Genomic DNA, 18,502 nt, shown 5'->3' with positions numbered 1-18,502 from the left:
ACTGAGTATTCGAGTAGTGCTTTTGTCGAATACATTTGGAGGTCTACTCTCTACTTCAGTTTCCTTGAGTGTTCCGCACATACAATTAAGCAGAAATGCCAATAAAAACTACAAGGTGCAAAGTGTAATCACATACAAAAATTCAAGACACCCTGAGCCAACCATCCAATGACAAATCTTCCCACGACCAGGTGTTGGCGGTATCGCTCATTGGTGAATCAATCTTACATCCGACAGGGTTTGACTTTTTCTTGAGATATTGAAGATTGGCATGGTATTGTAAGTTATAAATTGAAAGAGGAAAGTACTGTACTTACAGTATTTCACTACTTGTAATGTGAAACACATTAGTTTTGTAATGAACGATTTCTGATTGTTCATAATGCAACTGGACCAAATTGTTGTCTCTGATGGTAAAAACGTTAAACTGACATCATGATGCTCAACTATGCATGTACATGCATCTAGGGAATTCATTCAATTCAGTGTTTGGTCATTTATGATTTTCCATAGGATGATTCATGTCGAGACTTGTCTTTTTTGCTTTGATGAGTTAGTTTACATAGTTTGTATTTGTGTTTTACATACTTTGTGCATCATCCTCTGGTGACACAGTAAGTCAAGTTTGTGATCGGTTTAGCGGGGCACTTGTTCATTGACACTTATTGTCGCGGTTGCTTTGGCTGTGTCTTTAAGCTTGCCATAGGGCCTCTGACTACTTCATACGTGACTCTGTTACTTTGAGGTTATAAATTTACACTATGTTATGGATCCAGACCAGGTGAGCCTTGTTTTTTTTATTGTTGTATTTGTTTTTGTCTTGTCACATGGTGTTTGTTGTTACGTCGTGTGGACCCGATGTTGATTGTGTCACGTTCCTGTTCTTGGCCTTGCCAGCAGGTGGCAGACTGAGCGGACTTGCTGGTTGCACACCTGCTGCCAATCTTGCAATTAGGGAACTCTGTATTTAAGGACCCACAAACTGTCTGCTGGTTGTTGGAGTATTGTTTTGCCTTGCTGCAATCCTTCCTCATTGACCTTTGCTATAGACCTTGTCGTTAGTGATGGCGGGATGAAGCCCCGTGAATGTATCGAGTCTTTTGGGCCAATTGCTTCACCAAAAAGCTGATCAGTCGAGGCCTCATTTAATAGCTCATTTAGGAGTGCTGACATCTGCTGGTCATTTGATGTAACGCAGATGTTATGTGGTTAACACGCAACAAACCAGTAAATCTGTGCACAAAATAAAGGACGTTTTGTCCATTAAAATATTGTCCGTATATTTGTCAGTTGTATGTTCAGTTACTTGATGTGCTTGTGTAACTGGGACACACATTGGATAGAGGGAATGGTTTATTTTATTGATTTTTGTTAAGGAATAAAATCATTTTGACTGTGTTGGGGTTCAGTCGATTCCTTTTTTTGGATATGATTTCCCCTGCCTTTGAGAAAACCCTCTCGCAGTGTTGGGAGATATCTGTTCGAAATGCTCCCAAACTGGTGAAGTCCTTCGCTTAAGCAATTGAAGTAGCGCAGCAATGATCCAAGACTCACGTCAGGCAGTCATGCGGGGGACTCTTCCAGGGTTTTCCGCACCTATTTATGGAGCGCGAATCACGATGTGAGTCAGTCACGTGATCGCTGAAAACGGGGCCTCGTTTGCCTTCGGTCACGTGATATGAGGAAAAAACGAGACAGGCCTCGATACGGGCTCCATTTAACCACGCCCCCTTTGGGCGAGCATGACTCGCAACTCCAGTTCCATTTGTAACATCACGACTTGTCGTATTCGCTCTTGATCTCTTGGTACTGTGGTTTTGTAAGTATGGTACTTGTTTTAGTGAATTGTTTTTTGCTTACGTGAATTTGGATCCTTTGCATTTCGTTTGTAGTCTCGGGTTTATTTCCTCCTTGCCTTTTGTGCAAGCGCTTTTGGTTATCGTTTAGTTTTTGTGTTTCCTGGTCCTTGTTTTGACCAGCGCTTTATGTTACTACTTTGTCGGTGCAATTTTGTATATTAAACATTTTTTGTTGCGGAGTCCTTCTCTGGAGTCAACAATTTTTGGGATTGGGATTTCGCCCGAATCGTGACAGATTGTTTTCAGTGTTTTTTGGCCACGACATTTGTCAAAGGAGAAGAATCTGTGCTTTGTTGTTACGACTTCTCGGCAGCACGCACGTACGAGCACTGATTTTGATTGAGAGGAATGTCGGTGGCATTTGACTGTCTGTGCTGGACAGCCCCGGGGCAGCATTTTTCACAGCCCTGTTTTGTTCAGCGGAGATGGAGGCGCTGTTGGACAGTCTGCGTTACTGTGGCTGGATGGATGGCTAGAGGAGTGCGGATGCGCATTTGGAGAGTTGCCGCTTGGAATTAAAACAGATTTACATGGAACGGGAGAAGTGAAGCAATCTCTTTTTCGTCAATGGACGTTACACCTTATTGTTTACTTCCAAATTTAGCTTGTAGCAGACGTATGCACATTTTGAGCATGACACCTCTGATCCACTGGTGAAAAAAAGGACACTTGGATTCTTTCCTCTTTCATCTACAACTGCTTCAAACAACAAAGCATATGAGGGAAACGTGGTTAAGATTGCACGACCCATTGTTATTTCACCGTTGGCGTTCTGATGCCATCTAGTGGCGATTGTTGGCTGGAAAAAAATATCGGTAGAAAGGTTTCACCCAAGCCTAGTTGCTGTGCACGTTTACTGGCACACATTAAAGGACATGTTTTGTGAGCTCCATTTTTGTTAGACGAAGAGAGTGCCGAGAAACAGAGGCAAGAAGAAGACAAACAGGATTTCGGCAAAGGTTTAGCCCCTTACGGGTGTGAGCCCACGAGGTTTGTGTATATTTTGTTGAATCAACTATCTTCATTGTTTTGTCTTATTTGGTTTGTAATGCCACTTGTTTGTATGCTTCATGTTCGTGGGACCAGTTCTCTTGGGTTGGCAGGAATAAAACCCTGTATTCTCAATTGGACTTCGTGTCGTCACTCATGACCCATCCTGAGGGCGCTACATTATGTGTTATTTTATTTTATGCTAACTGTTTTGTAAAGAGCTTTGTTACAGCTGCAGCTATTGTGAAAGCACGATATAAATCAGGATGTATTGTCATTTTAAACAGTTTAAAATAAAATGGTTTTATTACTTATATGCAGAAGAATGCCAGTTTCAGAATGAAAGCGAATGGGCAACTGGGTCTGAAGTAGTACAGTACGTATTAATATCCTGGTGTAACTGCATCGTTACACGGAGCAAGTTTAGTGCTTCCTTAATTAAGGAGTATTGGGCCATGTATGACCTTAAGACCTGCTGGGAATGTGGAAGGCATTATGAAAGCAGCTCACTGGGTGCATGACTCATATCATGAGAGCCTCACGGAAAAATGAAAAGAATATTCACCGTATAAGAAGGGACATTAAGATCCACTGTGACATTTATACAAGCTCTTTTGCATGTGTTTGTGTATATATGCTAAAATTTGAACACAGAAAAAAAAATCTTATTTTTCTTCAGTAATTAATTTTTAAATGCATTTGAAAAGGAAAACGTGACATGTGCTACGATAGCTAGTTAACTTGTGTTAACTAGCATGTTAACTTGTAATGAGGTTCTGAAGCACAGTGTATCATGTTAAATGTGTCAACTTTATGGTGAGAGGCCACTATCTCGGATTAATATTTTTGTCAATATAAAAAAGAAAACGAATTTATTTTTGTTCCATTTATATGTCCTATTCTTTTGGTCCCTCAAACAACTGTTTGCCTGAATGTGAACAGCGCATCTTCATAGTGCCAATGCCTTTCGCTGAATGACTTGATAACAGTGCAGTTAACAGGACAATCAATACAGTACACTGGCCCAGCATTCTGTAAATGACATGACTCGCCGAACAAAAGCATTTTCGTTGCTAAACATGTTGCTAACTATGAACCTGGGTGGGTTGCGTAAAAAAAACAAAAAAAAAACTTGGAATTGTTGAAATAATGCTTGAAATAGTTTAACTGTAAAAGACGGTTGGCCAAGTTTACCTCACACTTGGCCTTTAAAGGCAAAGTCAAAAAGTGTTTTCTTTACACTCTGCTTGTGTAAACATGGCATTCTGATTAATACCGCATTGGTGAAATAAGAATTAAGCAGCAAAATCCATCCGTTTTTATACTATTGACTATCCTATTTTATCACCTCAAATGGGCCTTCCGTCAGAAATGACTAGTCCGTTTTTTGCTGATGAATGCTAGGAAACTTTAAAATGATCGACTAAGCAATGACTGGAGTGGGTTTTTGTGTCAGTGTAAATGTCATTAACCGGGTCAAGTACCGAGGGACCTTTCGGTCCGGCAATGCCAGACTCTTGTTTCACTGACAAGTGACAGAAACATGCGCTGGATTGTAACATTCCAGGAAAAGGGTGGCCTAAACCGACATCGGCCACCGTCGAAATTACCGATACTTTGAAATAAAACTGGCATCGATACCAATAGTTGCTATTGGTACTCATCAGTCTCTTATTATAATAAATTATACTATCCTATCGTAATAAAGAAGTGTTGGGGTTCAAACTTTTGCAAACAATTGTTTTTACAAATGATCATTGTAGATTGATGTTGCATAAATCATTCCACATTTGAAAAAGAACAGTTCAAATGAATCATTTCCAAAATGAGCATGGCATTCATGCCCATGATTGTGTATGGAAATAACTATGTAAACTTCTAACCACAACTGTAAAATATTTTTTCTTGGGTACTACAACCAATTCATACACACGCAAGAATGGAGGAAAAGAAATGTCAGTGACAAAAATTGACAAGACAGCCAAACTAAATTGGGATTTTGAACACTTTACGGTTGTTTTCAGTGTATTTGAAAAATGTGATATTCACCGATGTCCTCTTAAAATATCTCTAACGCACCCATACATATGAGTGCAACATGAATAATTTTACGATTGTACAACTAGAGTTTGCAAAGGGAAGTCCAAAACTGATCCATTAAAAGTTATTCCATGAAGTGTACGGCTCTGTTTGAAGTTCATTCGCCTGCAAATTGCACAACTTGCACACATTCCTCCAAATCACGAAACGTAAATGCCCACCCATTCACCTACCTCGTGGAAAGATGCCTGGATCCATGAATGTAGCCATACAGAAGTTGGCCAAAACAAAGAGGAAGATGATGCCATTATAAATAGGAACAGCTACGGAGAACCGCTCTGAAAGCCAAGGACAACTGCGTAAAGCAAACACAAAGAAAAACACCTGTCAGAAAATTGATGGAAACAAACAGTGGCCATATTTCATTTAGAAAACGGCATCACTTAAAATAAACACTTAAATTGGATTGGGATAATTCATTTGTTATTTCAAGACCATGAATTCCCAAACTGTGGCACACACGAATTGCAATGACAGTCTGGTATAATTAAACATTTAGAGCCAAAACAGCAAAAAATTGGAAAATTGAGAGGAGAATAATAGAGAGTGAAGAATCTAAGACTACTGTCATACAGTTGAGCATCTTAGTACGTTCTTATAAATGTGGACATTAGTGTATGTCTTTCAAAGATTAATGGACCTTATACTCAAGGACTGTTCCAGTTTTTCAGCCGCCTATCTTGATGACGTCGTGATCTACAGTGAAAGTTTGGAGGACCATCTCCTGCACATCAAGACTGTCCTTCGGAAAATACAGGCGGCTGGTCTCGCCATTAATGAGAGAAAGTGCTCCTGGGCACAAGAAGAGGTGAGTTACATGGGCCATTTGATCGGGAAAGGGAAGATTAAGCCCCAGGTGGAAAAAGTGAAGGCTGTGGATAAGATACCAACTCCCCAGACCAAGAAGCACTTGATATCATTTCTTAGACTGATTGGTTGGTATAGAAGGTTTATTCCACATTTTGCTACATTAGCTGCTCCTTTAACCGATCTCACAAAGAAGAACATTAAGTCTCCTCTACCGTGGACAGCAGCCTGTGAACAAGCTTTTAAGGCCTTGAAGTTTTTCATCTGTCAAGTTTCTCTGTTGCAGAGTGCAGATTTTTCCAAGGAGTTTCTCGTGCAAGTGGATGCTGGAGAGGAGAGGCCCATCCTGTTTCTGAGTAGGAAACGTTTTTGAAAGGGAGAAGAAATACTCAACCATTGAAAAAGAAGCTCAAGCCATCAAGTGGGCTGTTGACTCCCTTTGTTACTACCTCCTTGGAAGAGAATTCCAATTACAGACTGACCATCGAGCTCTGAAGTGGATGCGCTCCATGCAACACCAGAATGCCAGAATACTGGGGTTGCGTCGTGCCCTTAAACCACACCTGTTCACCATTGAGCATTGCCAGGGTAAGAAAAATATTATTGCTTTTATTATTATCAAGGTTGTCGGAACTTGGGGGAGAGGGGGTGAGCGATGTCATGATGACAAAAGACACATACAGTCAAACCTCGGTTTTCGAACGTCACTGTTCTCAACCAAATCGGTTTTCGACCAAAAATTTCGAGTTTTTTATGCCTCGGATTACGACCGAAAATCGGTTCACGACCAAACTGAGCGCACTTGAATGCGCCACTTGACTCCTCTCGCCTTCCTTACACGAGGAAGTAAGAAGAACGCTTCCTCGGGTAGCGTTCAATTGTGAGCAGACGTGTTCAATAAAGATTTTTTTTTTTTTTAAAGAGCGCGGTTTCGGTTTTCGAACAAATTGGTTTTTGAACAACCTTCTGGAACGGATTATGGTCGAAAACCGAAACCGAGGTATGACTGCATTAAAAATTCTGGGGGTTTTTTGTGGTTTTGGAGGGAAGAAAGGTGCACATTTCTCTCCATCCAAAAGTGTTACTATGTGATATCAGTGTGTGGTGCTTAATACGTCTGGTAGACACTAATTGTTTCAGGCAAAAGTAATTGCAACCACTTGGGAATGGCCAATTGCAGCTTGGACCTGATTGGCCTGAAGCTCAAGTGAATTCCCTTTAAAAGAGGAATGAGGAAGTCACTGCGGCACCGGACAACTTGGAGAGCAGTGCTACACGTAGTCTGCTAAAAACTGGTCAACTGTTGCTACTCGAAATAAAGAAAACTGGAAAATCTCCTTCCTGGATCCTGGCTGGATTGCCTTTTTATTTCTTTTTTCACCTGGCCTGCTGTTTCGCCACATAACATGTATAATGTAAAAAAAAAAAAAAAAGAATATGTATGTGTGTGTGTGTTTTGGACCTCATTGCCATACGTGCATGGGTGAAAAACACTTACGTGAAGCAGAAGAACAGCGTGGTGCAGCCGACCAGGAAGAAAGTGGCTGCTGACACAGGAACATAGCGTGATGGTTGCAGGAGTCTTTTGGACAGGTTCATAGAATGGGGCAGGGGAGAAGAGGCTGGACCCTGTCCTTCACTCTTATTACGGTCACCGGGCATCTCTTCCTATCCGTGCAGTGATGTGTTGGTTCTCAGCTGCAATGCTGTGGGAGTCGTCATTCAGTTTAACGTTCCTACTGGTGTACCAATTGGATTTGTGATTTTGGAATTTAAATTACGGTTCACAGAAATAACAGGCTCATTTAAATAGAGAACACAAAATGAATCCAAAGGGATGTGAGAGGTAACACAGTTCCCCTTCTACTGGACAGAAATAGGTGACCTTCAAGAAGAAACCAATACCAAAAAAAAGTTGAATTATTTCGACAAACTCCACAGATGTCGTCTAAACAGGCCTTATTAACATCTTGAAAAAAGTGCAATTATAGTGTTACCCAGGACACATTAACATCGTTTTCAGTCTTGATCAAATTTAATCATTGAATGAAGAGTTTGAGCTTGAATGCTCAAAAGATGTTTTTGCTTAATATAATTACTTTGCAGGTTATGTTTGATCTGTTGGGTTTATAAAAACAAGGGAGTTGGGTAACACATGTCAGTAAACAAAAGGAAAACCTGCTTTTTGGAAGAAACATTTGAAACTATCTTCGACATCAAAGCCTTCCAGTGTTTCTCATTGTTACTCACACTTGCTTGGAACTCAAACCACATTTGAAAATGTGAGGTGTTTTTTTTCTTACAATAATATGCAACTACTAAACATATTTGAATTCAGAGCATATGCCACTCTTTAAAAAAATGCAAGAAACAAATTGCTTTCAGTCTAACATTCATACAAGGCACAACAGTCTGTTAATGTGCTCATCTCAAAGCTTGGTTTTCTTTCGTGTGGGCATTCCTATGAAATAACAGCAGTTGATTCAGACCTCCTGACGTATGAGCTGCACCAGAGATTGAATTGACAAAAAAGAACTGATGGTGGTGAACTTCAGAAAACAGTTTCGCTGTAATCTATTGGTATCCATGTCAATTACATTTTCATGAGCAAAATTAAACTGAAATTAAAATCTGAATGCAAATAATTTGCAGATGTATAAGGTGAGATCAGTAAAAGGTAAAATCACCATCTTATGTGAAGATTAATTTATATGACCGCAGTGTCTGCACTGGCTGAATTTTTCTACCATGTTAGCAAAATTCCAAGCGTGCTTTCAGGCTTGCCCTTCCAGCTATGCGTCTCCAGTGCCCACACAGTTTCCATCCTTAACAGTCATCAATGGCTTTTAGACAAACCAAGAGGAAAAAAATCCTTTGTTTGAAGCATTGACGAATCTTGGGTCACAGATTTTTTGAAGTTATGAGATTTTTGAGGATATTGTTCCCCAGCCCAAAAAAATCTAGAACCAACAAGCGCTTCCTCCAAAGATCTAATGTCTCCTTGCTGGACAGTTTGGATCCTTTGGTATTTGGATTTGAAACATTGTGAAAAATTCAATTCAAATAGTTGTCCATCAAAAATATTCCAGTCTGGGGATTGATCAGGCTACTGCACCTAAAGAGACACAAAAGGAAAAAATGTTTGTCATTAAGTAAAACCAAATAATTAACAATATAAGGTGGTCTGTGTTAGGAGTGTGGTGGTTGAATAACATTATGGCAACTTTGCCGATGTTAATTTTTGTCAATTTTAGGGAAGTTGCGATGATGTAGCAATTTCTCAAATAATCCTTATAAATCCACTTGAAGTTTAAAAAAAAACATTTACCCATTTGTCACATGAGCAGAATCCAACAGAGGGATCATGGGCACATTCAAGTGAACTCCAACTCGTCTCTCTCTGTGGTAATTGAATTTGGTCCACAGTTTGAAACCCAGCTTGTCATTTGGGCATTAAAAAACACAAAGACTAATGCAGGGGTACGGAAATATAAGGCGTAGAAAAAAAAGTAGTGTGATTCCGGTAACCCGACCGACCGAGAATTTCTACGTCGAAAAAAACTTTACGGTCGGCATTTTTTTCAAACAACCCTCAACATTTTTGCGTAGAGGTTTTACATCGGTGCAAACTCTCGCGATATTCAAGTTGAGCGCGTGCGTCGTTTGCCCTGTCGTCTGTCAACAACATTGAAACATGGCGGCGGCCGCGATCTGCGACGACAGTTTAAACCGCGTTTTCTGTGTTACAGTTGCATGCTCGCACCGTAATGTTAAGAAAATAGCATCCATTGATGTATCGAAAAAAATCAGCAAACTATTTGATGAACACCACGGGCTGAGTAAACACAGAGGGCGGAGGAGGGCGGAGGAGGACGTCGGCGGAGGAGGACGTCGGCGGAGGCGGCGGCGCGCCCCAGCTCCCGAGTCCGAAGCGGGGAGAAAACTAAATAGGTGGCGGTGGCGCCGGCCGCGGAGCGGGGGGTTCAATGTCTTCTTGTTTTATGCTTATTTTGTTTAAATTTTGATGGAAAAAAAATAAATTTAAAAAAAAACTTTGTCCGACCTACCGACCCTATGCTGAAATTTCACGTTACCGGAAACACACTCTTTTTTTTGTTTGGCCTACTGTTAAAGTGCAACAAAGATTTTTTTTCTAGACTTTAGAAAGATCGGTTTGTCTGGCTTTGAAGCGGTTGATATTTTGCATTTTTGCCATATTGTGTGATCGACCATATCTTAAATTGCTGATCAGTCATTGCTGTCACTGTTCGCCTCCGTAAAAGAAAACTTTAAATCTGCAGTTTTTTCCACATACACATGAAACTGTGGCAGGCCCAAATGAATTTTGGCCACTACTAAAAGATTTTGGAGCTACCTGTCAAGATGTGATATGATAACTGATAACTTTCATTGCGGCACAGAAAGCCACTCCACTGTTTGTGAGGTGCTTGTGTGAGTCTGCTAATTGATACCAGTATGAACTACTATTGATACAGTATGAACTATACCAACTTGATTTGACAATAAAGTTGTATCCAATCCAATCCAATGAAAATGCAGAAAACGATGAGACGAGGAGACAAAGGCAAGTCATGTCTTTACTCACCACAGCAAAACTAATTGTTTACAGAACAAGTAACAAGCCTATCCTTCAACACTTTCAAGTTAATCATCCATTTGAAACCAGAAACATGACTCCCTCCCTTCTCTTAAAGCTTCAGGTTCCTGGTGAATGTCTGTTGTGGGTCACCACAGAACCCGTCCCAGAATTCACCACAACAAATGTAGACAATCAAACAGGTAATCATAAACAAGTTAAAGAAAAAACAGTCAATGCAGTGGAGATAGGCACAAGCGGCCAAAACAGTTGCGCTAAACAGGTAGGGGATTCAGAGTCAGGGTTGGCTCTGGAGCTGAGTCGAGGGCAGAAATCACGAAGGGAGGGCACCACCGCAGTGCAAGGGACAACTGCATATTGACATCCACATGAGCAGGCTTAAGGCGGAGTGTTGTGATCCGCTGAGGTTTACCTACAAATGTCCACCACGAAGCTCTTAGTGTGGATGGTCTGATCCTATCCAGGCCAAAATGACTGAATTGGTATCAGATTGTTTTTTATGAGAACCAGTCCGATCCAATACAGAATTCATGTCACAAGACTGACGAACTGTCTCCATGGTTGCCATGTGCCTGTTTTTTCGTCACGTGAACAGAAGCTTACAGAGCTGTACATGCCTGCAGTTATGTCTGCCCTGTGTAATTACTTTGTGTTATACGAGGAGAAATGTAAGACGGCAACGTGCACAAAACGAGTGTCTCAAGTGGTGGCAGCAAAACCGAACATTTAGCACAACAAACTCATAAGCATCTGAAGTATCATCATGCAACAAAGTTCAAAGATTTTTTTTACAGGCGAGTGCAAAGAAAAGCGAACTGTGACAATCATCGCTACAGGAAACATTAAAGCAGACTGTAAAACACACTTGATAGGGCACCAAGGCCAACATGTTAACAGACAAAAAATGTTGACTTCATTTTGGTGGATGGAAAATGTGGGGTTTCGAGGTATGGTACGACATTTGGAGCCACGCTGTCAGCTATCAAACCGGCACAGCATCTCTGATACCCTAATCCCACTGAAGTACAAACAGGTGAGCGAGTTCATCTCTAAACGCTTGGAAGATGCACTCATGGTAAATTTAACAACTGACCTTTGGAGCTCAGACGTGTTTCCAGTGTCACAGTGGAGAGACTCAATTTTTACTTTATGGAAAGCTGTGCTACAAGCTAAGGGGTTTCATGGCTCACACACAATGAGGTCGCAGCAGCAATGAAGAAGATACTGAATGTAGAGAAAATTGAGAAGAGCAGAGTCCACTTCATCTTGCGGGACAAAGGCAGTAATATAATCAAGGAAATGGATCGATTTGGGGTCGCTAGCAATGGGTGCACACTCCAGCTTGTAGTTCAAGTTATGCGTTAGAGCAGTGTTTTTCTTTTTCCAGCCAAGGCACATTTCTTTCACTGAAAAAATCCCACGGCACATCACTTGTTGAAAATGTGAAGAAAGCTTATTTTAACAATTAAGTGTTATATTATTATTATGAGCGTTTTTAACATTGAAAAATAACGCTATTTGATTACACATTGAATAGGAATCAAATGAACGTCAATCCAGTATTTTAAAATCTTTCATATTTATTCTCACTCAGTGTGATAAATGGTTTGGATGAACACAGATCTGATATGCTGGCAGCAGTCGATGAAAGACACAAAGCTCTTCTTCCACAGCTCTTATTCTTTATATGTTTTTAGTTTTTACAGCAGTCAGGCTATTTCTTTAGCCGCTTTGGGCCCGAACATCTCATTTACTATGGCTTTGCAGACGCTAAGTATTAATTGCTCTGCCACTTCTTTTTTTTTCGCCACAAGTTCAGTGACATGGTACCTTGCTTTCAAGGCTGTCTTGTTTACCTTTGCGGTTTTTCTCTTGAATGTTGCTTGTTTCTCCGTGTGTTCACGCAGGCGAACAAAATACTCCATATTGTTGTTTCGAAGTGAAGGGTGTTTTGTTTGGAGATGGAGTTTAAGTTTACTTGGAACAATACTGCTGTTGCAGAGGTGCTTTGCACCCCATACCAAGCACAACGGAGTCAGCGCCGTTGCATCTCCGGTAAAATCAAATCCAAATGAAAGAGAGCGTTCGTGGTATTGGCTCGCGCCGGAAACTTCACTTGTCTCAAAGCACAAGGCAATTCGCTAACTGCTGTTGCTCCCTACCGGTATGGAAGAGTAAATAATAATAATAATACATTTTATTTATAAGCGCCTTTGAAGACACCCAAGGACACTTTACAATAACAAAAACACAAAACAATACGGGTTGAGCAGCGGCAGCCAAAACGCGCCAGCGTTCACTCAACCCGAAGGTCAGAAAGAAACCACAGGGGAGGGAGAGAGGGAGAAAAAACCCACGCTCGAACTACCCTCATTTTGAGGATAATTTGAGTGAGGCAAAAAAACTCCTGCACAAGCATATGACAGTTACAACAGGTCACAAGACATAAACAATGAAGACGGTGAATCAAGGAATGTATGAGGGAGGGGGTGATGGTGGGGGACTAGCTTCCGTGCATATTTTCATCAGGGGAAGGTCGAGATAGCAGATGTTGTTTTGGTAGCAGGCTGCCCAAGAATTTAAGACAGCCTTGAGTACTACATGATTACTCTGCCGGGCGACAGAAATAAATATTGGATAATTTCCAATGGCACACCTGAAAATATCTAGCGGCACACACAGAGTTTGAAAAACACTGCGTAAGCATTTGAAAATAAATAAATAAATTGTGGGTCAGTTCAAACATGACTTCCATACTTTGACTAGTAAGACAACCAAAAGGATTCAATTATACCGCCCAAACAGCAACATGTACTGACACGGTGGAATAGCTTGGACAGTGGTACCTCTACTTACGAAATTAATTGGATCTGGAAGAAATTTCTAAACTAGAACATTTTGTAAGTAGAAACGCTGACGAAAAATTCTGAGATTTACAATAGGCATTTTAAGTGCTTCAGTTTCCACTTTCATCCCAAAACCATCCATTATCCAAAACAATGCATATTATTAAATATTAAATATCGTCCCAAAAGTCCAAATAATTACAGTACGTAATTATTATATTGTGACATTTATGTATTCAGTGATCATTCGCTACTTCGCGGTTGACTTATCGCGGTTTCAGTGCATCGCAGATTTTTCCACAGGACTGTATTCAGAGAAAAAAGGCTGAATGACTCAGAGGTTTTGTACATGCCTGTACTGTATATGCAGCGGGCATTCATTCAAGGCGCATGATTGGTTCCTGGTGCGACATCGATCAATGACAGCACCGAGTGAGCTGATTGGCTGCGCATCTTCGTAGCCCCGCCCAGCACCTTCAGTCTCATCACGCTGGTGACTCTCTGGCATACAGTCTCTTCTGTTGTTTCTATGTGCGTAGCGGGGAGAGAGAGAGAAAGAGAGCGGGTGTGGGCCTGTCCGAAAGCAGCAGCACGTCTCTCTTCGCCTCCTTCTCATCAATACCGATTAATTGTCTTGTCATGAACACATCGGCTGTGCTGGGATAGCTGGCCAGCAGCTAGCTGGACGCTAACGCTGGCTTCACCGTCACAGAGCGTCAAATGAGGGCTGCCTTCTACGCCATCAGCACAAGTCTCTTCACTTATACGTGCGCGGCAGAGAGAGAGTGAGAGAGAGGGGGCAGGTGTGGGCCTGTCCAAAAGCAGCAGCACATCTCTCTTCGCCTCCTTCTCATCAATACCGTTTAATTGTCTTATCATTAACACATCGGCTGCGCGGAGATAGCTGGCCAGGAGCTATCTGGAGGCTAACGGTGGCTACAACGTCAGAGCATCAAATGAGGGTCGCCTTCTACGCCACCAGCACAAGTCTCTTCGCTTGTCTCAGAAGGCAATGCTGATGAATGTTATATAAGTATAAGGTTTTATAATTAAAGATTTAAGTAAAGTTAAAAGTAAGTTGCCAGCCAATCGCAGGGCACACACAGACGAACAACAATCCACGCTCACACACAGGCATCTAGGGACAATTTCGAGTGTTCAATCAGCCTGCCATATTTTTGGAATGTGGGAGGAAACCGGAGTACCCGGAGAAACCCCACGCAGGCGGGAGAACATGCAAACTCTAAACAGGGAGGCCTGAGCCTCCAGAATCAAACCCTGCACCTCTGCACTGTGAGGTCAACGCGCTTACTACTGGACCACCGGGCCACCGACTTGTCAAAATGAAGTAGCAAATTCAAGGAACTGTTGAGCCCCAATTTTTATAGAATAGAGACTTCAATCAGTTTTGCCTCTATCTCTGGTGGTAGGCTATGAATCTCAAAAATATGGCCTCTCTTAGTTGATCAGTTTCACAAATATTAAGGGCCCCAAAAAGTAAGTACCATAATTTCCAGACTAAAAACCACAACGATTAAAAGCCGCTCCAGCTAAATTTAGCCATAAAAATTGATTTCTACACAATGGTACATTAACCTCTTTGGACTCATAGTGGTGGTTCGTCACGTTATTGAACGGGGTATTACAGCTATCATTAACAATGGTAGACCCCCTAGATCAGAGGTGTTAAACTCATTTTTGTTGCCCGCCACATTGTAGTTAGTTTCCCTTGGAGGGCCATTATGACTGTGAATTTTGGTGAAACCATATAAGTGTTTAACCACCTCCACATATTACCCCCTCCGTGAGTCGTCACCTTACCGTGGTGGAGGGGTTTGTGTGTCCCAATGATCCTAGGAGCTAAGTTGTCTGGGGCTTTATGCCCCTGGCAGGGTCACCCATGGCAAACAGGTTCTAGGTGAGGGGCCAGACAAAGCACGGCTCAAAGACCCCTTATGATGACAAAAATATATGGACCAAGGTTTCCCTTGCCCGGACGCGGGTCACCGGGGCCCCCCTCTGGAGCCAGGCCTGGAGGTGGGGCTCGTTGGCAAGCGCCTGGTGGCCGGGCCTACACCCATGGGGCCCGGCCGGGCACAGCCCGAAGAGGCAACGTGGGTCCCCCTTCCCATGGGCTCACCACCCATGAGAGGGGCCAAAGGGGTCGGGTGCAATGTGAGCTGGGCGGCAGCCAAAGGCGGGGACCCTGGCGGTCCGATCCTCGGCTGCAGAAGCTAGCTCTTGGGACATGGAATGTCACCTCTCTGGCAGGGAAGGAGCCCGAGCTGGTGTGTGAGGCAGAGAATTTCCGACTGGATATAGTCGGACTTGCCTCCACACACAGCCTGGGTTCTGGTACCAGTTCTCTCGAGAGGGGTTGGACTCTCTTCCACTCTGGAGTTGCTCAAGGTGAGAGGCGCAGAGCAGGTGTGGGCATACTCATTGCCCCCCGGCTCAGTGCCTGTACATTGGGGTTCACACCGGTAGACGAGAGGGTTGCCTCCCTCCGCCTTCGGGTGGGCGGACGGGTCCTGACTGTTGTTTGTGCATATGCACCAAACAGCAGCTCAGCATACCCACCCTTTTTGGAGTCCTTGGAGGGTGTGCTGGAGAGTACTCCTGCTGGGGACTCCCCTGTTCTGCTGGGGGACTTCAATGCTCACGTGGGCAATGACAGTGAGACCTGGAGGGGCGTGATTGGGAGGAACGGCCCCCCCGATCAGAACTCGAGTGGTGTTTTGTTATTGGACTTCTGTGCTCGCCACGGATTGTCCATAACGAACACCTTGTTCAAGCATAAGGGTGTCCATATGTGCACTTGGCACCAGGACACCCTAGGCCGCAGTTCGATGATCGACTTTGTAGTTGTATCATCGGATTTGCGGCCGCATGTTCTGGACACTCGGGTGAAGAGAGGGGCGGAGCTGTCAACTGATCACCACCTGGTGGTGAGTAGGCTCCGATGGTGGGGGAAGATGCCGGTCCGTCCTGGCAGACCCAAACGTATTGTGAGGGTTTGTTGGGAGCGTCTGGCGGAATCCCCTGTCAGAAGGAGTTTCAACTCCCACCTCCGACAGAGCTTTTCCCATGTTCCGGGGGAGGCGGGGGACATTGAGCCCGAGTGGACCATGTTCCGTGCCTCTATTGTTGAGGCGGCCAATCTGAGTTGTGGCCGTAAGGTGGTTGGTGCCTGTCGTGGCGGCAACCCCCGTACTCGCTGGTGGACACCAGCAGTAAGGGATGCCGTCAAGCTGAAGAAGGAGTCCTATCGAGCCTTTATGGCCTGTGGGACCCCAGAGGCAGCTGACGGGTATCGACTGGCCAAGCGGAAGGCAGCTTCGGTGGTCGCCGAGGCAAAAACCCGAGCGTGGGAAGAGTTCGGTGAGGCCATGGACGCCGACTTCCGGACGGCTTCGAGGAAATTCTGGTCCACCATCCGACGTCTCAGGAGGGGGAAGCAGTGCACCACTAACACTGTGTACAGTGGGGATGGGGCGCTGCTGACTTCGACTCGGGACGTTGTGAATCGGTGGGCAGAGTACTTCGAAGACCTCCTCAACTCCACCAACACGCCTTCCTTGGAGGAAGCAGAGCCTGGGGACTCTGAGATGGGCTCTCCTATCTCTGTGGTTGAAGTCACCGATGTGGTTAAAAAGCTCCTCGGTGGTAAGGCCCCGGGGGTGGATGAGATCCGCCCCGAGTTCCTCAAGGCTCTGGATGTTGTGGGGCTGTCCTGGTTGACACGCCTCTGCAACATCGCGTGGTCAACAGGGAGAGTGCCTCTGGATTGGCAGACCGGGGTGGTAGTCCCTCTTTTTAAAAAGGGGGACCGGAGGGGGTGTTCCAACTACAGAGGGATCACACTCCTCAGCCTCCCTGGTAAGGTCTATTCAGGGGTGCTGGAGAGGAGGGTCCGTCAGGAAGTCGAGCCTCAGATCGAGGAGGAGCAGTGTGGTTTTCGTCCCGGCCGTGGAACAGTGGACCAGCTCTACACCCTTAGCAGGGTCCTCGAGGGTATGTGGGAATTCGCCCAACCAGTCTACATGTGTTTTGTGGACTTGGAGAAGGCGTTTGACCGTGTCCCTCGGGGAGTTCTGTGGGGGGTGCTTCGTGGGTATGGGGTACCGAACCCCCTGATACGGGCTGTTCGGTCACTATACCACCGATGTCAGAGTTTGGTTCGCATTGCCGGCAGTAAGTCGGAATCGTTTCCAGTGGGGGTAGGACTCCGCCAAGGCTGCCCTTTGTCGCCGATTCTATTCATAACCTTTATGGACAGAATTTCTAGGCGCAGCCGAAGCGTTGAGGGGGTCAGTTTTGGGGGCCTCAGTATTGCATCCCTGCTTTTTGCAGATGATGTGGTGCTGTTGGCTCCTTCAAACGGGTCTCTCCAACTCTCACTGGAGCGTTTCGCAGCCGAGTGTGAAGCGGTTGGGATGAAGATCAGCACCTCCAAATCTGAAACCATGGTCCTCAGTCGGAAAAGGGTGGAGTGTCCCCTCCGGGTCGGGGAGGAGATCTTGCCCCAAGTGGAGGAGTTCAAGTATCTTGGGGTCTTGTTCACGAGTGGGGGCAGGAGGGAGCGGGAGATCGACAGGCGGATCGGTGCAGCGTCTGCTGTGATGCGGACGTTGTATCGGTCTGTCGTGGTGAAGAAGGAGCTGAGCCAAAGGGCGAAGCTCTCAATTTACCGGTCGATCTACGTTCCAACCCTCATCTATGGTCACGAGCTATGGGTCGTGACCGAAAGAACGAGATCCCGGTTACAAGCGGCCGAAATGAGTTTTCTCCGCAGGGTGTCCGGGCTCTCCCTTAGAGATAAGGTGAGAAGCTCGGTCATCCGGGAGGGGCTCAGAGTCGAGCCGCTTCTCCTCCACATCGAGAGGAGCCAGATGAGGTGGCTTGGGCATCTGATTCGGTTGCCCCCTGAGCGCCTCCCTGGTGAGGTGTTCCGGGCATGTCCCACCGGGAGGAGACCCCGAGGAAGACAGCTGGAAGAAGTAGCTAGGGAGAGGGAAGTCTGGGCTTCCCTGCTAAAGCTGTTGCCCCCGCGACCCGGCCCCGGATAAGCGGTAGATGATGGATGGATGGATGGACATATTACATACGGAGCGAACAACAAATGGATGGACTAGTTTTGACAACAGAAGTCCAGAATAATGGATTGTTCAAACATTGTAATTATTACATGATATATGACAATTTGTATTTTGGTTCAGACTTTAGCAAGCATCATGGAAGTTGAAATGCTTGAATTGCTTTCGCGGGCCACATAAAATGAT

General features: G+C 44.4%; 1 protein-coding gene across 1 annotated transcript in view; it reads right to left on the bottom strand.

Annotated features, from left to right (window-relative positions):
• The window catches only part of LOC147200699 (palmitoyltransferase ZDHHC5-A-like), a 50,578-nt gene that overhangs the window by 29,346 nt on the left and 2,730 nt on the right, over positions 1-18,502 (bottom strand). The window contains exons 2-3 of the mRNA XM_086121145.1: positions 7,255-8,871; positions 5,123-5,244 (exon numbers count right to left, since the gene is read on the bottom strand). Of these exons, the coding sequence (XP_085977271.1) occupies positions 5,123-5,244; positions 7,255-7,418 (286 nt within the window). The 5' untranslated portion in view covers positions 7,419-8,871. The remainder of the gene's footprint in view (positions 1-5,122; positions 5,245-7,254; positions 8,872-18,502) is intronic.

This window comes from Hippocampus guttulatus, chromosome 9, assembly GCF_054856545.1.
Source record: "Hippocampus guttulatus isolate MCC_2025c chromosome 9, RoL_Hgut_1.0, whole genome shotgun sequence".
Classification (NCBI taxonomy): Eukaryota; Metazoa; Chordata; class Actinopteri; order Syngnathiformes; family Syngnathidae; genus Hippocampus; species Hippocampus guttulatus.
This window is presented reverse-complemented; position numbering and strand designations above follow the sequence as displayed.